Consider the following 27463-nt stretch of genomic DNA (forward strand, 5'->3'; position numbering starts at 1 on the left):
AAACTAATCTGATTAAACTTCAACTAATCATAATCTCCATAGGACTCTGAACCAAACCTTCAAACAAACCAGGTTCATCTCCTAATCCTAAGTACTTTAGCTTTAAGACTCCTTAATATACCAGGATTTGACTACTCCACCTTTATCCAAAACAAATCCTCTTCGTAGCAAGATTCGGCCAACCTCGACAGGGCAGGCCCACGACAAGATTCTAAATAAACACCATTGGGCCAAGAATATCTAAGCTCGGCCTAAAATAACATTTTGGGCCTAAACATTGCCCCTTCGCTTCTGAGGTCCTTGGCCTTAAAACTTCTGGCCGAGCCTCGACCTTGAAGAAGTGAAATCAAACCCTTAGTATATCTTTGAAAGACAACAAAAAGTCTCAAATATTCTATCCACTCAGGTGCATTTATGAAGCATGATTGCACGATCTTAATTTGTCAGATGCTCTGCCACGTGGTGATTCCTCAACTTACTCGTCTGCCATTAATAATGACATTCAAAATGTGCAACCATCGAAACGTCTTTTTGCCATTAAATTCGCCGTCATATGTAAACATGTATCCTTAATCCCCGAGTTCTTTGATCCTTCCACCTGGATTCTTTGAATATCCATCATGATTACAAAATCCTCCGGTCGATTTAGCCCTCCAAAAACCATTGATCTTCCTCCCAACACACCTATAAATACTCAACTCTCCTTCATTCAAACTTTATGCTTTCAAAATTCTCAAATCTCATTGCCACTAGCTCTTAAACCCAAAAAAAAAAAAACCAACCTTCCTTTGAAACCCAAAAACCTTCATCTTCTTTTGAAACCCAGAAAACCGTTATCTTCTTTTGAAACCCAAAAAACCTTCATCTTCAATGGCCGTCAATACTTTTATCACCAAGTTGGTCGAGGAATGCACTAAATGCCAAAGCATCATTGATCGAAATACTATTAAAACCATCCAATTTGAGGATGAGCCGAATACGTCCCACCAAACCTTCGGCCCATTGTTCAAAAACGATGTTCTAGAAGTGATCACCGAAATGTTCAAGGACCATTGCCTGAAACCCTTATTTCAAGGGTATGACTGGTCGAAATGGGAATCTGCCAAACCCCAAGGCGTTTGGCCTTCGACCACTGCGGCCTAGGCTGCCTGGGTTACTCGATTGGAGCCACATTTTGATGACAAATGGAGAGCTCTCGGTATTTTTTATGCCATTAACTTTCGACCATCGAGATGAGCTTGGATCGAGAGCTCGTAATGGCTACTCTAAGCTTTTGGAGCTCAGCCACCAATACGATGGTCTTTCCTTTCGGCCCCCTTGGCCCAACAGTGATGGACATCATAGCCATACTTGGCACCTCTCCTATCGGTTTCCCAGTCAACAATTCTCTCTTCGGGTATCAATTTGACTTGGACCTGAAGACCATTTTTTAGGACAGTGCCGTCGAAGCCCTGACAAAGGAAAACCAAAAGCCGCCGAAGGAAGACACGCAGAAACTACACAAGAACTTCTTCAACTACAACACCCTAACCACTCACTTCGCCGGCTCGAGAGAGGAAGATCGTAAGAAAGGTGAACATGGGGCCTTTTTATTCTACTGGTACAACAAATATATATTTTGAGCCAAGTAGAATAAATGCCTGGCTAAGAATATGTTTGTCGCCGAGGCCCTGGCCAGCAGTTTTTACCAACCTCATTAGTTGTTTAGGCGAGACTACAGTAGGGAAAATCGAACCCTACCAAAATGGGCCGTTCTGGGTTTTTCAGCTCTGATTGCAAGTCTATTTCTAAACCTTGTAAGTTTAAGCTCTTTCGAAGCCATGGGCCTTAAGCTGGCCTCGCGACCCATTCCTCCCCACTCGGCTGAAGAGATCTTCAAATATTTCTTCGGCCTTAAAAACCTGTTAGACGATGAATTCCAAATTTGTCATCGCTGAACATACCCTTCTTCCATTATCCTTCCAACATCGGCATGGGAAGACGTCGAAGAAGTTGATCTCTGAAATTCCTGGGGGTCATTTATCATCACTTGGGACCTACCCTATGGTTATGAGGCTTGACGAGGAAGTTGGGAAGTCTATCACCCCAACTTTTTGGCTTGGCAACTAGGTTATCTTCAAAGATGCCCTATGCCATTCCTTTTTTCTTTCACCCTCTTAAGCCAAGAACGCTTTTCCGATTCTTCAAAGAGGGAATGTGAAGTAGTCGAGAATGAATTTAAGGAGTGGTGCGCCAAATTCTGTCTTCGATCGAAAACTCCAGAATCCCGATGTGTTAGCATCTTCGCCGATTGGTGGAGTGCCTATACTAAGGATTTCTTCAAAACTTCGACCCGAGGAAATCTCACAATAGCTTTGGTGCGGTGCTTTTACTTTTCTTGCTTGTTTATTTCAAACTTCTTTTTTATTCAAGCTCAGTGTTTTTAGATGGCCGAACCATAAAAATGTCCAAGGTGATGGCGATGGCCGCGGCTAAGAAAAAGCTTGCCCCTCCCCTGAGGAAAACTGCAGCTGCCGCGCCAACCCCGTCAAGCAAACGGTCTCGCCCGGATGCCGAGACGGCCAATGAAGCACCTATACCAAAAAAACGTGTCAAGAAATTGACAAAGAAAGGGGAACTAGATATCCATGTTATCTCCAGCCAAACCACATGAGTAACTACTCCCAGTGCCTCTCTCCCTTCCCCTACTATCTAGGTCTCGACGGTGATGCAACGAGACTTAGTGATTGAGCCATTCACTCATCCGGCTGTTGAAAAGCCTACAACTTCAACACCAGCCACTGCTCATACACAAGCCAGCCCGCTGCTCATTGGTCGAGTGAGTATATACCGAATAACATCGGTCTGGGTAATGACCTGAGTGACGGAAAGATGTATGTAATGTCGAAGTTTAGATGCAGCAAAATACAAAGCCAAGTAGAGTTTTTCTACGGCTGAATAATTGATTTCAGGTGAGTTAAGATTCCGACTGAGATAAAAGATGGCATGTTCACTCCCGACATCGTTGTCTTGTGCAAGGAGGCAACTGATGGACTCTTCGGTGGTCGAAATGTATACCTTAAGAGGTTTACCACGTCGAGGCAGTACGAAGACATGTGGGGTTATAAGGGAAACCTTGATCCGTGTGAAGGGCGCTTGATGTTCTTCACGCCACTCGAACCTGTTCGAATCCTTAAGTTTCAAAAGCGTAAAGAGTGCCTTCATTTTTCCAGCCAAATTAGCTATGAAATGGCGGAGAAAATTTATCTTGCCGAGTAAAGACTGGAGTTGCTTTTTGGTCGTCGGGGTGGGAGCATCAATAATTACGCGAGCTTTATTTATGTCCACCTCGATACCACGATGGTGTACAAGAAAACCCAAGAAGTTACCAGCCAATACACCGAAGGCGTACTTGGCCAAGTTCATTTTGAGATTATGTTGGCGCATACGAATGAAAGCTTACTGAAGATCATCTAGATGTGTTCGGCGGCCCTTCGATTTGACTACCACATCGTCTCTATATACTTCTATGATCGTACCAATCAGGTCATGAAAGATGGTGTTCATATCATGTTGGTATATGGCACCAACATTTGTAAGGCTGAATGGCATGACTACCCACTCGTAGGTCCCGAGTGCCCCTAGGCAACGAAAGGCAGTTTTGTGAACATCGGCTTCGGCAATAAAGATATGGTTGTAGCCAGCATAGCCGTCCATGAAGGACAACATTTCATGATTATCTGTGGCGTCAATTAACAAATTTAAGATTGGCATCAGATATTCATCTTTGGGGGTTGCCAAATTTAAATTATGAAAATCGATGCAAATGCGTATAGTGCCACTTTTTCTTTAACACTGGTACGATATTCGCCAACCATTCGATGTATCGAGTGGTCCAAATAAACTTGTCTTTTAAAAGTTAAACTAATTCGTCTTTTATGTCAAGTTGTACTTCGGTCGAGAATCGTTGACAGGGTTGGCGAAAAGGCTTACAACCAGCTTTGATGCGTAATTCATGCTCGACGAAGGTTTGATCTAGACTAGGCATCTCATTGTAACTATGCGCAAAACAATCTTTAAACTCGTTAAGTAATCTACAAAGTTCGGTTTTCATGGATTGGGGTAACAATGCACTAATAAATAACGGCCAAGGGTTATTGGCCGTTCCAATATTTATTTCCTCTAGTGGGTATTTGACTTGGGGCCGACTGTCTTCGAGCTCAGTCGAGGCAACTTAGACTTTGTCAAGGCAAAGGACGGGACCATTATCTCCTTCGGTGAGAAACTTCACGAGGTTTACGCCTGATTTTGGTTGTTTGGACATAGTATACTAGTGGGCCAGCAGTCATTCTATGGTAGATGAAGCCGCTGCCCGACGTTCAGCCTGCTTGGTGTCAGACATCGGGGTCAATAATGAGGTCAGCCAACCTGAGTCTCCCTCAATCCTGGTGAACAGTCTTGGTGCCAACCTTGATAACTTTCTGAGCTAAAATCCGAGTCGGCCGTCCTTAATCGTTAAAATCGTGCAAAATGATGTAGCCAACGTGATCATCATAGTAACGTGCCTGGATCATGTTAGCTTTGAACGACTGATTGTCAGCCAGATGAACCACGACTGATTTGCCGTCCCAGAAGATGAGGACTTGATATAAAGATGAAATGATACAGCCTGTTTAATGGATTCAATCTCGACCGAGCAATGCGTAATTCGGTCTTTGAGTCGATTATGAAGAACGCAGTCATGTGATTGCGACCTGCAATATTTACTTCTAACAGAAGTACCCCCTTAGTTTGGGACTTATCACCGACGAAGCTACTCATGGTGATCCCTGATGGAATAAGTTCGTTGTTGGAGCAACGTAATGCTTTCATGATGGAGACGGGCATGATATTAACCGTTGCCCCGCAGTCGACGAAGATTTTAGAAATTGGATATCCTTTGATATGAACTGTAACATACAACGGCTTCAAATGATAGAGGTTAACTAAATAAGAACTGGGAAATAGCTCAGCAAGAGCTGTTTTGAGTTTGTCTTCTCTGCTTACTTGCTCGTCCTCCTCTATGACGACGAAGTCGACTTACGTCGCTTCTTCGACAACCACGTCACCATCTAAGAAATTTGGTTGGGATGTGGTTGGCTAAAATTTAGCCGGTAGAACGTGGACCGTGCTAATCTCTATTATCTTCGAGAACCGAATGACCCATTGGGTCATGGTCGTCCTCTTTTAGACTATCAAGCAAAGTATCCTGTTTTTAGTGTCCTCGACCTGATCATTTTTCTTTTCAAGTAATTGCTCCTATGGTACATCCATTGGACTTATTTCATTCTAATTGCTATCCTTGAGCTCGCTTGTCGTTAGAAACTAGTATTGCCTCCTGCGACGCTTTACGGGTACACTTGTGTCTAGGTCAGCATCTAACCGTGCCACGCGTTCTTTCTCATCGGCCGTCAGGTCGAAAAGAGACACGATTAAGAAGACTTCAAAATGGTATCGTAAATATTGAAGGTCATCGAGGGAGAAATGAAGCTCGGTGATTTCTATATCAGTATATAGATTGACCTCGAAGCCGAGAACTTGAGCTTCACGTATATACTGGAACCTGGCCTCATCCCTAGATCAGTGGTCTTTTGAATAATCTGCTTGGCATCATGGCTAGTTAGTGCCAGGTCAAGAACCTCTTGAAACGCCTTTGGTAAGCCATACAGGTCATTAGCGAAATATTTCTTATGAAACTCCCACATGTACTCCAAGGCTTCGCCAAGAAATGGGGGGTGTAGATTTCTTCGACTCTTATTAATGGCTCTTAGAAAGGCAACGAAGGAAGTTTGCTCTCCGTTTTTTGTTTGAAACAAGCTTTCATCTCCCCAGGCTGAAGAAGGAGTTTGATGCGTTTCTCAGATTCTTCTATTGTGGTCTCAAAGTTGTGATTAATCACCTTTTTTCCCTGGAGTAATTCAGCAATGATTGTCAGGGCTTGTTGGTCATCTTCATTACCTATTATTTCCTTCGGTTACCATTTTGTAACCAAGGTAGCTCGAGCTGCCTATTGGTAGGCCATGCAGTCTATTCGCTAGCACTGACATTTCTGTGATTTAGAAAGTGCAGTATATATACCGGTAGGAGAATTATAACTATACCATCGTTGGTTGCGTGGCTCAGGTGGTTTGAAGGTTTTATGGTTCACGGATGAACTTGAGCTGCTAGAGTTGAACGCATAATAATCCTCGTTATAAAACGGCATGTCGAAATCAAGGTTCCGTCTCGCTGAAGACGGTCCATCAATCCTAATTTAAGGGTCGAGCCTTTTGAAAACTCCATGGTGTTGGCCTGCACCGAGCACCTTTTGAGGTGTCGGTGCCACCATAGAAGGCGGTCGTTGTATTGTAGCCTAAGGTGGTTTCTTCATTGGCTCGGTGAGGATGACGTTTGTCTTACACCGACTATATAAAACCATCGGCCCATCAGATTCCTCTGCCCTGAAGTCTGACATAGGCTTGACGATAGCTAGTCCTGAAAAATCTTTAGGCGACTAGTTTGAAAATAATTCAATCTTGAGCCATGGTCGAGAGTTCTGCTTTGGGACGCGTTGTATTGGAATGAAACCGGCCTATCATTTTCCTTTATCCCCAGGAAGATGAGCATCTACCATGCTCACTATTGCCGTGGGAAATGGATCGATGTCGACACCTATTTTTTTTCCTGGAAACTTGAGTTTACCTTTATCAATCCAACTTTGGATTGGCGTCTCGAAACACGAAGCAGTTGTTTGTCGTGTGCTTGTTCGAGTTATGTGAAGGAAGATTTGTGAAAAACATGTTCGTTTAAGCAACATCAATAGCATGCAATTAACAATTAAAGGCGGAATCATGCTTGTATGCACTTAAAAACAAAACATTTACCCATGAAATTCAAAGCCTAGTAGATAGGTGAACCAAGACTCAACTCAAAACAAAGTGAGTTGAGAAATCAATACCTTTGTAGATTCCTCTTTGCATAAGCAAAGGCTAATCACCCAAAGAGAGGGCCTTCATTCCTTGCATCTTAGATCCATGGATTTGGATGGATGAAAAGGTTTCTCCAAGTTCCCAAAATTGAGAACCTCTAATTATTCATCACCAAGGCATAATGAAGAAGAAATGAGTGACCTTGGAGGAGTTTGATTGCTAGATGATCCCTCCAAGGTGGCCTAAATTTTAGAGAGAAAGGAGAGCTTGTGTTCTCATCCTTTCCCCAAAAATTACCATATGTAAATTTTAGGCTATAAAGTCCTTTATATAGTCCCTTCAAATAAGTGACCTAATGGACCAAAAGCCCTATTCTTCTAACATGGCAAGCCTATAGGGTTTATTGGGCTTTCAAGCCCTTTGTTTATTCAAGTTGTCATACAACTTGAGTTAATGGGCTTGACATTCAAATCCCATTGGGCCTTGCGGCCCAAAACTAACCCGAAGTCTTTAACGAACTTATTCGTTTGATTAATTAACATATTAATTAATCCTAGCCTTAGATAAACAATTAAACCATTTAATTATTCTTACTCATTGATGCGAGATTTATACGCACACAAATTAAACCCTCTTTTTGTCAATTGTAGTATAAGTATAAGTAGGGATCGTTCTGGACCGGGGATTAGGAGGGATTGTTAATCACTTGGATTTTTGACTCAAAAACGTAAAAACAATATAAAACACTAAACTAAATTGATTTCTAACTAATTTGACAATAATGTAAAGGGGGGATTGTGTTTGGACGAGATTAAATTAAATGGACAAATTGTAATTAAAGGCAAAACGTAAATATGAATGAGATGAAAATATGGATGATGGAATAGCCAAGGGGTTCATCTCCACACATGTTATACTTGCATACAAAATTGATTCTCAGTTGGTCTTTCGATAAATTATGAAACTCGACACTCCAAGTTAATTAGGTCCGCTTAAATTAACCTTCAAATTTCCCTAGAATCATTGAATTGGATGAATATGCATCGCAAACAAATTATTCCTAACAAGTTCTCTATATGAACAGCATGATAAAGATACAAGTTAGAATCATTACGTTCTTTGGAAATTATAAGCATCGACAAGGCATTTGTAACTATGAAAAGCATGATACTCGTGCCAAGAATTCATTTAACGCGATTGTTTATAAGCAACCTCCACTACTTGTGAATATAAGTTAATAACGATTAGGTGAAATTCACTTATATTCTAGCGTCATATTTATGCATGAAAATTAAGCACGCATTCTTAATAAACATTCATAAATAAGTTATCAATCAAACGGTTAAACAAATTGAATCCAACATTCATGAAATCCCAACCAAAAGTAATCAATTCATATTGCAAGTATAACCATGGTTTCGAATCACCCCCTAGCTAACTAGGGGGATTTAGCCTCTCATGTTCACAAAAAGAGAATTACAAATGAATTTAAACATAAAGCACAAAGGATTGATTACACCTAGAACGCCCAACGAATCCACGTGATTTGGTGCGCGTCGAAGCTCCTCTTTCCTCTTCTCCTTCTGCGGCAGATTGGTTAAATGGATGATTTGGATGTTGTTTTGGGTTGGGGACGGATTTTAGGGAGGTTGGTGGTGCACAAGGTGGTGGGATGATGGAGGATGGTTGGTATGGTAGGGGAATGGTTTATGCACGGATGATGGGGAAAATAATAGGAGAATTGTGCACGGCTATATGAGAATTATATGAAAATAAACTTAGAGTCCTAATGATGGATGCTACGGGTCCTATTTGAATATGTGTGAAGGGTGGCTTAAAAAAATAGGAATGCACGGATTGATTGAGTCAATGGAATAAAATGGCTGATTTGTTATAGGTTAGTGGAATGATGGAGAGAATATGGATGTTTGTTTAAGGGATGGTGGAAGGGAAAAGGTAATGCACGGTTTTGGGGGGATATGAATGGGATAATGGGAAGTTAGTGCTCGGTTTGAATTGGATAATGGTGGACAATGGGTAGTGATGATTAGGTGGAATGGTGGGTGGGGATTGCACTAATGGGTTAGTGTTTAGGGTTAGTGGAATGGCAATGCACGGTTTAAGGCCAAGACAAATGGGATAATGGAAAGTTAGTGTGGGTGGATTGGTGTGGGAAAAGGCACGGCTTAATGGGAAGTTAGTGGCTGAAATTGTTTGATATGTTTTTAGGTTATGGAATGGATTAGAATATTAGGGGATGGTGCGACTGATCATTTAGGGTGTGAATGGGAGCTACATAGAATAATGGTTGAATTAGGTTATGGTAGTGCACGGCCAATAATGGAATTTATTGGGAGATAATGGGATAGTGGATGGTGGGATAGTGGAAAGTGGATGATTAAAAATGTGAATTAAAGTGCATCAATTTGAATTAGGGTGCGGCTTCAACTTATTCATTCCTCTTTCGCTCCAAAAAGCTCCACTTTGCATCTTTTTACACACTTTGGCCTTATAATCTGAAAATACACAAAAGTGGCCTTTAACACTGAAATAGATAAGTAAACACAACATAAATGCACGAGAACAAGCTAATTAAGTCGCATGAATATACTCCTATCACTCATCTCCGTTGTTTCTTCAAACTCTACCTTACTCGGTGAACGATCCATTAGGTTCCTTTTAGCGAGGCAGTGGGCGATTAAAACTCTTTCTAATCGATTGTGAATTGAAACTTACTTTCAATTCTCCCGTTAGTGATAATACACTTTTAGGGCTTCCACAAACCATGGTTGACGCCTAGCAGCATGTCATGGTTACCCAAGCTAATCAGAAGAGGTGGAGAACCTATTCAGTTTTAGGATTACAAATGCAATACGGTCTTTCTCTAATACAATACTCTTGACCACATTGTTTGGTTTGATAGTTTATTCATGTCTACTATCCAATGTGAGTCTTGTGCTTATATGATTACCTTGAATGTGATTTGGAACACATTCCTAAATCTCATTCATACTTTGGCCAAAGATTCTTAATCATATCATAGAGTATTCTCCCTCAAACAGTTTGAAGGTTAGAGATCCTTTGTTGCGCATTCACTTGCCTCCATGGCTAAGTGGCTTAACCCCAACGATGCCATGGACACCCTCCTGATGGAGTGACTTTAACATAATCAAAGATTAAGGACCTAACCATAAGACAACTGTGATGCCTCAGGTCAAAAGACTAATTTGCATTATCCCAACCATGAGTTCTCATGTGACATGAATATGAGAACTCTTCGTTGATCGTGTTCAGTGAACTCATTCTCTATTGAGCACCTACGTACTTGTCTTGATGTCACACACACCAATGACTCGAGACTAGTCACTCTCCCTGAGAGAAGACATAGCACGTACTGATCTTAACGGACTGTCAATGCCCAATTGACAATCCTATGATCAGGAACGTTTAGGATGTGTCAACGAAAGAATGGTCTCATGAATCTAACTTCTTTATGTCGCATTCTTCCAATCACATATTCCTTGGACTTATCGTTTAAGCATATAACATTTATATGAGACGGCTCAAACAATAATGTTTGCCCTTAATATTAAACTAGATTAGTTTAACATGTGAAATGTCCATAAAGTATCATCATATGATTGGTTTTAGGGCAAATTTCCAACATTATGGTACTTGCAATACGTTTTTTCTTTCAATTTTTCGGCCTTGGGGATATTATGTCACGGCCAAAGTTTGATAATTTTGACAAGTAGTAGTTGATCGAAGATGGCGTCAGCCTTAGTAACGTCGAAAGTATAAACTTTTGATGTTTTGACCGTAAACTTTTCAGGGTCAAGCGAGTTTTGGCATCTTTAGGATTGGCATGAGCCAACACCTTGCATATATATGGTTTGTCGATTATTATCTTGGCCGCATTTATACTAGCATATTCTTTAGCTTCGGCCGACGCATAACTAACCGTGGGGGTTTTTGTAGATTGTTCATCGGGACGGAGACTTCAAAACTTTCTATTCTCGAAGTAAATAGTCGTATTGCTCGACATGTTGTGCTAGTTCGTACATGTCACGGAAGTCTGCCTCCAGGCATTTCTTTTTGAATTCCATGTCTAGCCTATTTAAAGCGAGCCTAACAAATTCGACATCAGGGAAAGGTACTCGGCACCAGTTTCTGGCCGATTTAAACCTTGTAAGATAATCCATTGGTGACTCATTAGATGCATGAGCCATCCTGGCCAATGAAGAAACTAACATTTCCATTCCTTGCTGATAGAATTACTCATGAAATTTTTCGACTAATTTAACTTTGGATGGAGTTAGGTGGGAGGTTGATGTACTATGTGAATGCCGAGCCTGTAAACAAGAAGTTGAATAGTCACAGTTTATGGAAGTCACTATTAACATCTCCGCATTACGTAGTGAACCGAGCTACATGTTTTAACGAGGTCAGGGACGATTCTCCAGCAAAAAGGCTGAAATTTGGGATCTATTTAGCCTTTAGGATATTCGAACTTTCTAGATAAACTGGGTATGGATGAATGAATTTTGGGAACTTCGACCCCTTTTTCAAGGCCGAATCGATTATTCTTTGGACCTCGATCATATCGACGGATGTTGTTTCTGCTCTTTGGTCGGATCCGTCTGATCTACTGCCTGATCCTCCTCTTTTTTCTAAGTCGATTGTTTTGAGCCGAGCAGATTTTGTTTCTGCCTGTATTATTGATAACGGATTTCCCTTAGGTGGAAGTTGTCGGGAATAATCGACGGGTCCACCTTCGTAAGCTTTACTAACCAATAGTTCGAGCAATCTGTTGTGTGCATCACCATTACTACGTATTACCTCAAGTATGTTTTTTACTTCTCGACTGAAAATCTAAGATTGCTCTTCAAGTCTTCTCCGGAGAAACGATCTAGTTGGTGGATCAAAACCTTCACCACCATCCTCGTTGCAATCCTCAATTAAAATGCCCTTGGTTTTGTTAGGGGTTTCTGCATTGTGAGGTTGGCAGCCAAGGCAAACTTCATTTTCTCAGTGTGTCGCACTTGTGGCCTCAAGTGTCACGGCAATAGGAGGATTATGTGCCTATGACGAGTCATCTTGTCCTGGGTCCTGGATTGGAAGGTTGATCGTGGACTTTCCCATGGTTGTTTTCTTTTTAACTGATTGTGTCTCAATGGTCATGAACTTCGAAGTTTTAGCACTGTGTCCCACCGGGCATGCCAAAATGTTGACCCTAAAAACTACCAAGCCTACGTGGCACGCATGCCGAGTAATTAATAAGCTAACTACGTCATTCGATTATGTGCGGGGCGTGCCAACTCGTCGGCTGAGTTCGGCCTGGGAGTAAAATATGTTGATGTCGCATTACGCGCTGCTGACTTCTTGATCTTGCAGCAATCGAGAATGTAACATGTCTCGGCCTTCGGGTTCTAAAGCTTGAAGACAAAGCTGCTAATTTTGCAAAATTCAATATCAAATTCAGCTTTCAATCTAGGTTCTAAAAAATGCTAGGCGTTATTCGAGCGGCAAGCTGGCGTTTAGCGCCTAGGCGGCTAGGCGGGGTCTAGGTGGATTTAGGTAAATTTCTTGTATATCTTGTAAATAAATGCATATTGACACTTACAAAAAATTAAACTTGTATGAAATCCATGGATAAGATAATAAAAAAAATAATAAAATGCAAAAAGAGTATCCAACAAGTCAAAATTTAAAAACACATTAAGGATATATGCCATATAACCATAGTGAGGAGTATTGTATGATGACACATGTTCAATAAGTTCACAATTTAAACCCACATAAAATGCAAAATAGGAGGAAAATAAAGAAATATAAAAATGTAGATAAGATTTATTTTTTTAATTTCGAAAAAAAAAAAAAAAAAAACCTTCTAGTTACCTAACACCCTAGCCCGCTAGAGCCCAACTGATTTTTCCAACCGATTTGCAAGAAAAAGACTCTGATCACCACCGCCCAGCGCCTACGGGCCGCCTAGGCCGTTTTTTAGAACATTGTTTTCAATGTGTCGAATATAGTAACCTAGTAGCACCTCACTTTGCAGAGAAGACTGATGAGATAACCTTTACCAACAAGGACTCGAAAATCTTTGTGGACCAAGAATTGGATAGGTAATCAGTCGACTGAGAAGCAGTGCTATTTATCCAAACTAAAGGTGCTCCCCGATCGGCTGATTCTACGGCTCTAGTGTTGTTTATCCAAACTGAAGTTGTGTCGGCGGGAAAAAGAAAAAAAAAATCTCAAGGTTGTTGAGAAGTTTCGTGTAAAGCGAGAGTTTGTGTAGGGTAGTTTGTGCGTTGAATTGGAGGGGCCCTGAATGATACACACCCTCCTCTATTTATAGCACCGAGAACCTCTATGGCCGAACTAGAAACATATTAGGATTAGAACTCCTCAAATTAATCTGATTAAACTTCAACCAATCCTAATCTCCATAGGACTCTGAACCAAACCTTCAAACAAACCAATTTCATCTCCTAATCCCAAGTACTTTAGCTTTGAGACTCCTTAATTTACCAGGATTTGACTACTCCACCTTTTCCGAAACAATCCTCTTTGTAGCAGGATTTGGCCAACCTCGACAGGGCAGGCCCACGACAAGATTCTAAATAAACACCATTGGGCCGAGAATATCTGAACTCAGCCTAAAATAACATTTTGGGCCCAAACAATTATATTATACATATTATTTAAGTCGGATTTGAGGATGGATACGGATGAAGGACCCCTATAACCATATCCAAGACCATAACCGAATAATATTCATGGTTTTTCTTCATATTCAAACCAAACCTGAATTTTGCAAGTGACCCTTTACAACAGTGGTGGAGATGAGTGTTGCTCTTGCACCACAGCATGGGTTTGATCCTCATTGATTCTGTAATCTTATATCTAATCTAACAAATCCAACGTTTGACCAAAAAAAAAAAAGTATACCTGAATTTTCATACCCAAATCCATTCCATTCAGACGGTTATTAAGTTTAATGGTTTGAATTTTCATCCCTAAACTAGTTTTTGCTTTTTTGGCCGAATAATGTCATTGAGACACCTAAGCTACAGAAGATGTAGAGTTTGCAATTTCATTTTCCGACATGGGATAACTCTTGATGCACGTCCTCATGTGTATGGTTTTTAAGTGTAACACATGGACAATTTTGATGCTATATTAGAAAATGTGCATCAAAATCAAGGTTCTAAAAGACGCTAGACACTAGTCGGGCGGTAAGCTGGGGCCTAGCGCCTAGGCGGACTAGGTGGATTTAATTAAATCTGTTATATTTCGTGTAAATAAGTGTCTGTTTATACTTAAAATATATATGATTTCATCATACACTACAAAATGGAATGACATATTGTTGACCCTAAAAACTACCAAGCTTACGTGGCACGCATGCCGAGTAATTAATAAACTAACTGCGTCCTTCAGTTGTGTGCTGGGCGTGCCTACTCGTCGACCGAGCTCGACCAGGGTGTAGAATATGTTGAAGTTACGTCGGGTGCTGCTGACTTCTTGATCTTGTGACTGCGGCCGAGGAAGAACACGTCTCAGCCTTCGGGTTCTATAGCCTGAAGATAAGGCTGCTAGTCTTGCGAAGTTCACGGATCGTTGGCACCGGGTTCGGTCACGGTGATTATATTCGTGAGAGTATGAGCACACCAAACTGGCACCAAGCTATACGGACACAAGTACTCGAAATAGATATATGTCTTGATGGTGCAAGTGATTCGGCTGTCAGAATACTAAACTCTGAAACTTACTTGTGAATATCCAATCATAAACAACTCGACGTTTAATGTGCAGAGCCCAGTAACTTGTAACACCTCACTTCATTGAGAAGGCTAATGGTATGACCTCTACCAACAAAGACTCGAAAATCCTTGTCGGCTGAGACTTGGATAGGTAATCAGTTAGCCTCGACGCAGTGCTGTTTATCCAAACTGAAGATGTTCGCCGGTTGCCTTTACAGTGCTGTTTATCCAAAGTAAAGATGTGTTGGCGAAAAAGGAAAATAAAAATCTCGAGGTTGTTGAGAGATTTCGAGTAAAGCGAGAGTTTGTGCAGGGCAGTTTATGTGTTGAATTGGAGGACCCCCCATTTTCGTTACTTGTAGCTTTGTATTTATATCGAGTCTCCTTGATCGCCAATCCAATAAAGACCTTTTCCGAATATCCCAAAAACAATACCAAAATAACTGATATTATCTTTAATATATTTTGGCAAAAATCTCCTTAATCTCCTTATGCATGTAGACTTTTACAAGAGGAACAACAAGTGTCCTTTTGAAATCTCAAAATACCATTTCACACGGTATGCATATTGTATTCCCACCATCAACTCTCATCACTTTGCACTCAATCTAACAACATGCATCACCATGCAAAAAAGGCTAGCCTACCTAGATTTCTTATCTCATCATTATCCAAGACCATGATTTTACTTTTGGAGATCATCAAATCCCATATGTTGATCTCCATTCCAAACTTTTTTAATCTACACGTTCGTTGCCAGTCATCCCAAATTAATTTGAACTGTACTGCTTGCTTCATTATCTGATGTCGTGCATATCCTGAATTTAGAGTAATTTTTGTTCAAATAATTTAATATATTAGTAAGAGATAATATATGATTAAAATCAAAATATTATTTCTCAATAATAATTAAAAATTATTTCAACCACTTTATTGTTCAACGGTTTAAAATCATGCTCATTCAACGGCCTTGATCACTCGAGTCGATAGTATAAAATCGGGTCCAAACATTGCCCCCCAGTTTCCTTCAGCTTTGGCTCTTAAGCTGAATGGTTAAGGAAATTAATCATCTATGCCAACAAAATGCCGTTGTATTATCGGAAAAAATCTTTCTCGGCAATAATCAAATCACAACCAAATAGCATCATGGTCTCCTCAGCCAATACAAATACCAAATAAATTATCATCACTAAATCTTTGCATGCCGTGATTAATTTCTACATGCCATACTTTTTGGCCGAGATTCCACTTTGGTGGGATTTGTCCTGTTGCAAACGTTGCCTCGCCGAATTATACTATAGTCAAGCTCGACCAATTCATATGGTCGAAAGACAAAACTTGCAAACAAGGCCGAGAAAAAGCTGGGCAGCCGAGAGAACTGGGTCGTGAAAAACTGGACAACCAAAAGAACTAGGCCAAGCAAACTGATTCTTGGTAGCACCTAAACTGCTACCGAGTCGGTACGTGCAAATATAGCAAGAATAAGTTCACGCATATATTTTACTAAATTGGGACTACCAAATGGGCTCACCACTTCATTTGGTCAAATCGACTAAAGAAAACAGGACGGAGAAAAACTTGATACTCGGCAGCTCGGTTTACCACCAATTCTCGGCCATCGCTTCAATGAATATTGCTTTTTGCTTCATGCCTATTTTTCTGCAGCAGACAGTAAACAACAAATGCCCCCTCGCATGCTGACTTGCAATACAAATATATGTTGCGTATATCTCTCGGCGAGTGCAAAAATGTTTAGCCGTTCGTACCACACATCGCCCGCTGTGAACATGATCCTCCTGTTACCCCTCTTCTTGATTTTGTTACATAAAGAACTTCCACCTCCTCGTATGATTCCATGTGCTATGAAAATTTGATTTTCTTTTTTAAGCAAGGCAAAGTAGCTGAGGCGTTGATGTCTAGGAAGAAAGATAAATCCCACCAATTGCATGTTGAAGTCCGAGGCCATTATGCACACTTCATACATCGTCGTCGATAATGAAGAAGTCTATCATTAAAGCTATGGTCGAAGAAATATATGGTTGAGGACAGTTATGGTCGAAGAAATATATGGCAAAAAGTTAAAGAAAGTACAACACCACACCAAAGAAGTTTATCACCAAAACTCCACATATGCCAATATATATTTTTTCAACGCTAGTGAAAGCCCATCATGGCACCATGCATGTATAATATTATCCACTCAATAAGTGTAGCCATATGTAGAGACCTAATAATCATATTTCCAAACGTGTAGGACTCGGCCGAGTGTAATTTTGAAGACTAGAGTGGCAGAATCACTACGGCCGAATACCAACCAACAAACCTCACCGCCTAACACAAATATTTATTCGGTGAAAAGCATCCTGATGTATTTAGTCATGATAAAAACCCAATTGAATGTAAATCATCACGACACAATGCTGCACCCCTTTATTTTCTTACGTATCAGTTGAAAAACCGAATGGTTAAGAAAATAATTTATTCATTATATATATATTTTAGCAAACGAAAATAAAAGTAGCCAAACCATGATCAGGAGGAGGCCAACAATGCTTTACTCCTAGTCGAGATCTTTTTATATCAATATTCTCAATTTGATTTAACTTTAGGCCGAATAAAGAATCATTTCCAAATACTTTTGACTTGGTGAAATATTTTTTATTCTCAGCCGCTGAATGCGTTGAACAATTATTAAGCCCCCATGCATAATAATTTCGTCAATTTCGGCTTTTAACTTGAACACTTTAGCTGAATGAGATTTCTCTATATTGGCTTTATCGCCAATAATCATATCGATTGACATGGTTTGTCCGGCTAGGCCTATGTCTCGGCCTTGTTCGTCATTGGAGTACTCTGACAAATCATTTTGTAAGTCGATTTTTGGCTCAGAAACTTTAACTTTTTCTTTTAGGCCAACTGAACTTTCAGTCTCGACCGAAAAAATAGGTGGCCTAGGTTTTTCTTCGGCTGTCTTGACAATTTTTCTAGGCCGAATTTTGATTGTGGCTGGAGCGGAAAATTGCTCCCATCTTCTAGACAACTTCTCAAGGAGTTTTGCTTTCTTCTTGTAGCAATTCTTTACTTGGCGCCAAATCTCGTCCACTGGAACCTGATTGAGATCTTGATCTACCATGTGAATTTTGTAGTTTTAGCACTGGGTCTCACTGGGCGTGCCAAAATGTTGACCCTAAAAACGACCAAGCCTACGTGGCACGCATGCCAAGTAATTAATAAGCTAACTACTTCATTTGGTTGTGTGCGGGGCGTGCCAACTCGTCGGCCAAGCTCGGCCAGGGAGTAAAATGTGTTGATGTTGCATCGGGTGCATTGCTGACTTCTTGATCTTGCGACTGCAGCTGAGGAAGGAACACATATCGGCCTTCGGGTTCTAGAGCTTGAGTACAAGGCTATTAGTCTTGCAAAGTTCACGGATCGTCGATGTCGGGTTCGATCACAGTGATTATATTCGTGAGAGTATAAGCATGCCGAATTGGCAACAAGCTATACGGACACAAGTACTCAAAAGAGATGAATGTCTTGATGGTGAATGTGATTCGGATGTCAGAATGCCGAACTCTAAAACTTACTTGTGAATATCCAATCATAAACAACTCGACGTTTAATGTGCCGAGTCTAGTAAATTGTAACACCTCAGTTCGCCAAGAAGGCTAATGGGATGACCTCTACCAACAAAGACTTGAAAATCCTTGTCGGCCGAGACTTGGATAGGTAATTAGTCAACCTTGACGCAGTGCTGTTTATCCAAACTGGAGGTGTTTCGTGGTTAGCTAATTCTGCGGCAACAATGTTGTTTATCCAAATTGAAGATGTTCACCGGTTGCCTTCACAGTGCTGTTTATCCAAACTAAAGATGTGTTGGCGAAAAAGGAAAATAAAAATCTCAAGGTTGTTGAGAGATTTCGCGTAGAACGATAGTTTGCGCAGGGCAGTTTGTGTGTTGAATTGGAAGGGGCCCTCTTTTCGTTAATTGCAGCTTTGTATTTATAGCGAGTCTCCTTAATCGTCAATCCAATAAAGATTTTTTTCTGAATATCCCAAAAACAATATCAAAATAACTGATATTATCTTTAATATATTTTGACAAAAATCTCCCTAGTCTCCTTATGCATGTAGACTTTTACAAGAGTAACAACATGTGTCCTTTTGAAATCTCAAAATACCCTTTCACACGGTATGCACATTGTATTCCCACCATCAATTCTTATCACTTTGCACTCAATCGAATAACACCTATCACCATGCAAAAAAGGCTAGCCTACCTAGGTTTCTTATCTCATCATTATCCAAGACCATGATTTTACTTTTGGAGATCATCAAATCCCATATGCTGATCTCCACTCCAAACTATTTCAATCTACACGTCCCTTGCCAGTCATCCCAAATTAATTTGAACTGTACTGCTTACTTCATTATGTGATGCCGTGGATATCCCATATTTAGAGTAATATTAGGTTCAAATAATTTAATATGCGAATTGTAATTGGCACTCCAAAAATCTCATTCTACACTCCAAACTTTTTATATTTGGAAAAAAAAAAACACTTGTGAGGAGTGTAGAATGAAATTTTTGGAGTGCCAATAACACTTTCCTTTAATATATTACTAAGAGATAATATCATGATTAAAATCAGAATATTATTTCTCAATAATAATTAAAATTTATTTCAACCACTTTATCGTTCAACGGTCTAAAATCATGCTCATTCAACGGCCTTGATCACTCGGGGCGATAGTGTAAAATCGGGTCCAAACACATATATACTATGAGCTATTGGAACATAGTGAAAATATGGGAAACAAATAGATAATGTGTGTTCCTTTAAATATTCAACAAGTCTCTAACAATTTATTGAAAGAATAAAATGCAAAATGAAAATTATCTATTTTTTGTTTAAGTGAGTTGCAACCTAGACGGGTGTCTAGGTGGGTCTGGTTGGGTTAGGCGGGTGCCTAAATGGTCTAGGCGGGCACCTCAGTAAGTCTAGGTGCCCTTTCTTAACTTTCAAACGCCTAGACATTAATCGGGGTGGTGGTCAATTGCCTAGCGCCTAAGCTAGCCTAGGTGGGGCCTTGATGGCGCTAGGCAAAGACTTTTAAAACAGTGATCAAATTAAAATCAATTTGTCAGGAAAAGAAAAGGCTTCAATTGGCAATGGTAAAGAGATGCTCAATATTATTTAAAGTATTATACTACCGTTCTTTCTATTAAGGAGGAAGTTTATTTTTGTTTTATTTTGATTTTTTTTTCCAATGTGACATCATTTAAGGGTATAAATACCGTATTTCAAACTCTTTGTTCTCTTTTCAACAACTAAAGATTATCTCTGAAAACAAATAATTTGATTTAGAGATCATTTAACCACCCATTTATAATATATCCAACTAATCAACTATTATGTTAATAAGTAGATTTATATGGAAGAACGAATGGTCTTCAAAATCAAATGAATTTTTCTAAAAATAATCATTAGATGGTAATATAGAAAATAGACTGTTCAAATTATAATATTTGAAATGTGAATCACACATTAATGAAAAATTAAAAAAAAAAACACCAAAATTTAGAACCCATATTGAATTATAACCACTCTTTTAAATTTGTTATAATTGTAATCAAAACTTGATTTTACTAAATATTAATGACAAAAACTATAAAATAATTAGAAATTTTTTTTTGTCGGATCAATATATATATATATATATATATTTTTTTTTTTTATAAAAAAAGGAACAACTAGTAGCAAACCATAATTATCCAACCTTTTCGAGCCCAAGAAAGGTTATAAGGAATTTCACCTTACTCATGGCCAAATAGACTCAACAGCTCATAACATTGAACTCGAAACTATCCACATTTTCTTTTGTCTGATTGACAACTAATGACAAATCATAATTATCTATCCCTTTCGAGCTCAAGAAAAGTGACGAAGAATTTCACCTTACTCATGATCAAACAAACTCAACCTCAAAATATAGAACTCGAAGCCGTCCACATTTTCTTTCGTCTCATCGATAACTAGCCAAATTTTTTACCATAAAATGAATTTTAGCCTACCTTTTACGGTTCCTGTAAATTTGGTTATTTTATTCTTCTATTAGGCAAAAGCAGCGTGTGAGCGTGCTCGAGAGAGAGAGCGAGAGGGAGAGAGAGAAACGCCTTCACACAGAGACGCATCCACCGATCCATAGATCTGTGTGTGTTTCCATTGATCTGTGTCTGTGTTGTCGTATGCAATAGAATACCTCAATGCCTTCACAGAAGCGTTCGTCACCAGAGCAGCACAGCGACGATGAAGACCATCGCCACCACCAACGACCCAAGCAATCTCGACCGCAAGATGAACACCAACTGCTGCAACAAGAAGAAGAAGAGGAAGAAGAAGAAGTAGCAGTAGAAGAAAAAGATGAAGACGACGAACACGGTGCCGGTTACACATCATCTCTCTCTCCCAATCTCTATTTCATCTGGGTCCTGTTCCGGTTCTCGATCGATTAACTTAACAAGTTTTTTGCTTTATTTTCCCACTTCAGATTCTGATGGCAGCGCATCTTCTACTTCTCAAGAAACTCCTGAGTACTCTCTCCCTCTCTCTTTACTTTATTCAATGTCGTACTTAAATATCTTATTTGTGTAGTAGCTAGCTAGCTAGCTAGTTGTAGATTCATGCTGATTCTGCCACCATTTTCGAGCAGTTTATGAAAGCTCAGTGTGCTGAATGTTGATGGGCTTTCGACGTCTCTTGGTATAATAAAAATTGAAAATTGGTTTTGATAAATATTGGTTCGTCGTTGGTTGTCAAATGGGGTATTACCTACCAAGTTGTGGTTCTGCTTGATATAATGCTTGAGTGATTGTTCTATGTTGGGATCTTGTGCTTGTATTCACCGATATATTAAAATTCGACAAGGCAGGGACTAGTTTTCTGATTTTCTATTTTCTGGTAATGTTCTGTTACAAACTGTATTGTGTATCATCCAACTAGTGATATATATATATATGTCTGTATGTATGTATGTATGTATGTATGTATGTATTAATGTATATATATAATTTGAATATTGCACCTTTTTGTATTTCTGAGAAATGAGTCTATGTACTTCTTGTGCCTTTGCAGATTTATATTCATACAACTGCCAGAACTCCGTAAAGATGTACACTGTCCAATATGTCTTGGTAAATTTTGCTTCTCAACCTTTTGAGTTTAAATGAGATGTCATGCTTTAATCTTATAATTGCTATGTGTTCACTCACTGGACTCAACTGATGAAGATTCCCCCTTGTGGCATATGGATTTTTTTCTCTCTTTCTTTTCTGCTCAGAAAACATGAGTGTTGCTTGCTTTAAGGTTGTAAATAACAATTAATTATTGCACTATGATGTAATGTACCTGCATACATAGCTTAATTGCTAATTCACTTTTCTTTTTGATGGTGGTTAACTGCTAAGCTATACACTTGGGTTCTTGTTGTTGCATTGCATGCCTGCATTGTTGTCATGGATTCTCAGTGAGGTAGTGAATGAATTGTCTTTTGCCGATTCTTTTAGTGTTCGTTGTAGTTCCACCACTGTCTTCAAACTATAAAATACAATGTGGTATCTTCTGAGGCAAACCGTGTAGGGCCAGCCAGTTGAATAATTTGGTTGGCTCCATACATCCTTCATCTTGTCAACAAAACTGACTATCAGTTTGTGATTAGTCTATAACAAGAGGAAGGCTAAGAAGGGTGTGACTTAGTTGAAGAAGTGAGAAAACCTCGGTGATATATTGTTTAGCAAATGGCATGCCGTTGACGGATAGCCTGATAGGTTTATAGAAGATTCATTCTGAATACTGAGAAACAGAATTACAAGATATTCAGCAAACAGTAGTAGGTGGGAAATTACAAGGATATAAATATTTGGAATGAATCTTCTCTAAACCATAAATAGAGAACCAGAATTACAATGATATAAATATTCAGAATGAATCTTCTCTATCGAGCTGCCTCCATGAGAGGATTTGGAAGTATAACAATGATTTTTATGTAAATGTGAGATTTTGATGCTTGATAGGTTGTGAAACACCAGAATCAGGTTCTTCTTTGGTGATGGTTAATCCATAATAGTTGCCCACCCTGCTTCCACAAGAAAACAGACCATAGCATGCCTTCTACCCACCACCACTCCTAACCACCTTTGTCCCCCAACGAGGGTTCCCAGTCATGGCCAGCTTCTAGGGATGCTTTACCTTCTTATTTTTCTCAATTTCGGTCTTAAAGCCATGTTTTTATGTATTTCCTGTCCACACACATGTGCTAAAGGGTTTTTTTAACTTCTTTTTTCTTGCATGATGCTGAATTCTTGGCAGGCCCTTTGTTCTGGTCCTTCTAGTTGCTGATTGGAATTTCTGCCTCATTTTTTGGGGCTATATGGGACTGTTTTGAAATGATTTTTGATGCTCTGGGGTCATTTTTAAAGTTTTTGCTGCTGTTCTGCAGTTGCTTTCCTAATTTTTTTCACCTAGGTTCTTCGGTGCTGTTTCCTGTGTTCTTCGGTGCTGTTTCCTGTATTCTTCTGTTCCAGATTTTTTCCATCTATCCAAGATGCTTTTCTTGTAGTTTTATTTTGTTAAACTTTGTTTGAGTTTACTTGTAGGGACTCTATTTCATTCATTGGGTACTAGCTAAGATTGTGTTCTATAGTGAAAGAGAATGAAAAGTCTCTGTTAGGTAGTCAGGTTGATTCCAAGGTGACCCAAGTTTATGTCATTATGCACCTGCTTAACATACTAGTACCATTTCTGAATGGTTTGAAGTTAGCATCATGTGTACAATTTGTTCCCCTCTATCTTGGCGGGAGGGGAATTTCTGATTGGTTATTGGATACTACTACCAAGAAGTCGAGGGAGACAGACATCTTTTACTCTGTGCAGTATGCATAACTGTATCATATTGTTCTGGTGTTTCAATTAGACAAAAATAATGGTTCTGCAATATTTCATGTTTCATAATACTGTTGATGGCTCGCGAATAGCTGCTAGGCAGGTGTATGTAAATTTTTGGATGCAGAGACTTGTGGGTCTATACAGATAGTGCAGAGACTTCTTAAGGAAGACTCAGTGCTAGACTACTACACGGGTGTCTAAAGACTTAATGAAAATTTGAAATTTTAAAAACTATACAGAGACTATCTTCTTCTTTAGGACATGGAGTATTTATTGAACTTAGAGCATCGAACAATTAGGTGAACTTTTTGGGATTTGAAATTTTGACAGGAGTAAGCATTGTTTGAATCTATCAATTATTTAAGAGAGGCTATTAGTTGAATTTTACATACACATTGAAGACCTGTATAGATTTTCCAAGATCTAAGTTTGTCAGCATTAGATACCACCTTTCCCCAGAAGTTCTCATTAAACATCACCAGCCATTTGGATGTGTATTTCTAATGTTCTGGTAAACTACTAGTTATCGCATTTTTGTTAAAGAAGAAGACTCTGATTCTCCTTCTTGTTTCATCTCTTGTTGCTTGCTTACATTTCCTCTTCTGCTATTCGTAATGGGTATATCAATCTAGTAAGCAATCATTTTTCGATTTCTTCTCCTGGACAGGAATTATTAAGAAAACACGAACTGTAATGGGATGCCTACACAGGTTTTGCAGGGAATGTATCGACAAGTCAATGCGAATGGGGTATATACTGTTGAGCGCTTTCCCTCTTAACTTTTTGTTATTCTCTGATTAAAAGAACAAAAAAATATATTAGAATACGAGTTGAGAACCAATGAAGTTTATTTATTTAGCTGGATATATAATTTCAGGAACAATGAGTGTCCTGCTTGTCGCACACACTGTGCAAGTCGGCGTTCATTGAGAGATGATCCAAAGTATGATGCCCTAATAGCAGCTTTATATCCTGATATTGAGAAGTATGAGGAGGAGGTATAAGTTTAGCTGTTGTACTTTTATGTTTTGTAGAACATTGACGACTGAAGTAGAGAGGATACTTCAAATTAGTGTCATTACAATGAACTTTTAAGTTCATAAACTTGAATGGATGAATATCAAATTATTAACAGATTATATTGTTTTTCATTTGATACATTTTTGAACTATAAGATATTTAAATAACAAATATGCCAGTTATAGCAAGTTGATTTGTCACGGACATAATTTTTGCTTAATTAAGTTTTAGTCAACCGCACAATACACACACACACACAATAAATGAATGAGAAGGAATTTAATTTGTTCTCAATTTCTCAGAATGCTGTAGTTTTAGTTAGGTATTTTTGTTTTGTGAATGTTACACATGTTTTGACTTCATATAGATGAGTGTAGTCTACTAAATTTGCAACATGGTTCAGGAATTGGCTTTCCATCAGGAGGAGAGGACTCGAAACGAGCAGGTTAGTTTTTTATTTTTTTTGGGTAAAAGTTTTCTTCCTAAGATTTGGATGGTGGTGTTTTCTTTGCTGACAATTTTAATTATGAAGTATCGCATAGCATCTTTCTTGGGACATGCCACTACCCAAGAAATATGTTCTCCAGATAGGGTAATTATTTCACATTACAATATGTGGTTTTATCAGTAAGAAATTATCTTCGAACCATTAAGCTTAACCCTCGCCCAAAGAAAGCAGGCCTTTGCTTGGTGGAACATGTCAATGAGCCTACTCTTTGACCCCCAAGGACCAACGCAATGGAGCAAGACCAATGACCTTACGTGCTTTTTAATGTTTTTTTTTTTTTTTTTTTGGCTCTCTAAATAGGTTCATACTTCATACTGAGTTTTGTTCCTGGTTCCATATTAATGCTCCAATACAGATCCAAGCATCAATTGCCAAAGTTGTTGAACAACAATCAGAAGCTCTAATCAAGAGACGCACATCTGGAAAAGATACACCAGATTCGTTTCCTGTGAGACCGCTGCGCAATAGTCGGAGTTCTGTTTTAAGGAGACGGAATTCTCGAGCCACTGATATTCAAGGATATAAAGACAATGAGGATGATAATGACAATGACAATAATAACATGGGCAAAAATTTATCTTCCACTGATGACCGGCATGAAGTTAGGCCAAGACGGCGAAGAAGACGGGCAGGATTTCGATCCTCTCAGCCTACTTCATCTCTGGCCAATTCAAGTGGAGGATGCACTGAAAATGATATAGAAGGGAAACGAGAGAACCACGGAATTTCACCTGGTGTTGTCTGGAGCTCTGAAATGCTTGTTTGGGGGCGGGGTGGTGCCCGGAGTCACACACGGCATGGCATTGGTAGTGGTTGCAACAGTAAGAATTCTCGGAGCACTCGCATATCGAAGTTGGTTGGTTATCTCCGGAGCTTAGAGGAAAACAATAATGAGGTATAGAGAAATGCTGTTGGATTATTTGTTTGGTCGTTCGTAGGTCCATTAGTTGCATGTGCCACCCATGTAGTACTTTTGCTGAATTTTAGTTTCTCAAGGGCAGATGGAATGAGATACTATCATACAAATAACTAGTTATTCTGGGTTTCTCTGAGCACCACATTGACCAAATTATAAACTGCACTGCTTTCTTTTTTGTGGTTTTGTTTCCTCTGATGAAATACTTCTTCGTCTGCAGTTAGATGTTCATCTCTTGCTTATTCCTAAGGATACAAGTCGTACACCAAAGTTGCAGCAGCCACACCTTTGCTGTCGGTCGAGTTTGTCAGTGAAGCACCTTTGTGAAGTAAGATTATTCTCCTGATATTACTAACCTTAAACTTCTAAAGATGTAAACTTCATTTGTCAGACTTCCTTTGACTATGTAGCATGCAAATTTTCTTCTTATGCTTGTTTGGATGAGAATTATAACGCCTTGTCTGTGAAACTTGCTTGTCATGCCTCTTTACCTTGTCTTGTGCTGGAATATTTGTGTGCATACAATTGATAGAAAATATATACCCGATTCATTTGAAACTCTGACTAGCCTTAAATTTTCTAGGAGCTTTGGTTCATTGTCAAAATGTTAATCTACCGCTCTATATATTTGGTATTTTTCTATTTTACAAAATATTTCCAGTGCCTGTGTAATTTTTATTTTCTTTACAGTATGTTTCTCACAAGACGTCTTTGAGGGCTGAAGAAGTTGAATTATTGGAAGCGCCTCAGAGTTTCAATCACATTTCAGATGATGAGGAATTGGATTTGGATTCTGTGATAGATCCGGTCAAAAATGACCTGAAAATTCTGCAAGAAGAAGAAACTTTGGCAGAGGTTAGAGCCAAAAGCATTTCCTGCAGGGACTATTTGGTGAGTAGACATAAGACGGGTTCTTGTCCAAAATTTATAGTACATATTGTGCAAAGAACAAAATGCATTAGCTGGTTGACTTTTTCTCTTATTTAACGAGAAGGAACACTCCGACATACGTCGTTGCATTACATTTGATTGTTTTAAACTGCAGGAAGTATAGAATATGAGTTGGTTTGTTACTCTTTTCAGATTATAGCATACAGGCGGAAGGAGATTAGTTAGAGAATTGTGAACTTGCCAAAAGAATTCGGACGAGAAAATTGTTATATTGGCCGTTGATATCAGAGTTGCTGTAAATGTGGTTGAAGATATATATAGATACCGGGATGCATTGATCCCCAGTTGGGACATTGTTTCTTGTATTCTTTGTGTTGTAAAACACTTGTTTGTATCAATAGTTTAATTTTATGTTAAAGGAATCTGGACGAGTCCTATTTACGTTCACAAGTTCTGTAATCTAAGCTAACGCAGGTTCATGAAACGCC

At 39.2% G+C, this 27463-nt stretch overlaps 1 protein-coding gene across 7 annotated transcripts; it reads left to right on the forward strand.

Moving 5' to 3' along the window:
* Positions 1-20776: 20776 nt before the first annotated feature.
* On the forward strand, positions 20777-27422 carry LOC125469273 (putative E3 ubiquitin-protein ligase RING1a). Of its 7 annotated transcripts, XM_048566412.1 has the most exons (11): positions 20778-21144; positions 21248-21290; positions 21832-21890; positions 23553-23627; positions 24308-24398; positions 24518-24638; positions 25064-25105; positions 25524-26063; positions 26305-26412; positions 26775-26975; positions 27168-27422. In XM_048566412.1, exons 1-11 carry the CDS (start codon positions 20964-20966, stop codon positions 27198-27200), a joined length of 1494 nt encoding a protein of 497 aa, XP_048422369.1. In that variant the 5' UTR covers positions 20778-20963; the 3' UTR covers positions 27201-27422. The 7 variants fall into 7 exon arrangements, with proteins under 7 accessions (XP_048422367.1, XP_048422368.1, XP_048422369.1 ...); XM_048566410.1 differs by lacking the exon at positions 27168-27422 and having other exon boundaries at positions 20777-21144; positions 24308-24389; positions 26775-27137; XM_048566411.1 differs by lacking the exon at positions 27168-27422 and having other exon boundaries at positions 20777-21138; positions 24308-24389; positions 26775-27137.
* The last annotated feature ends 41 nt before the right edge of the window (positions 27423-27463 follow it).

Source organism: the organism of the source record quoted next, unplaced genomic scaffold (assembly GCF_019419815.1).
Source record: "Pyrus x bretschneideri cultivar Hongxiangsu unplaced genomic scaffold, Pyrus_bretschneideri_v1 Contig41, whole genome shotgun sequence".
NCBI lineage: Eukaryota > Viridiplantae > Streptophyta > Magnoliopsida > Rosales > Rosaceae > Pyrus > Pyrus x bretschneideri.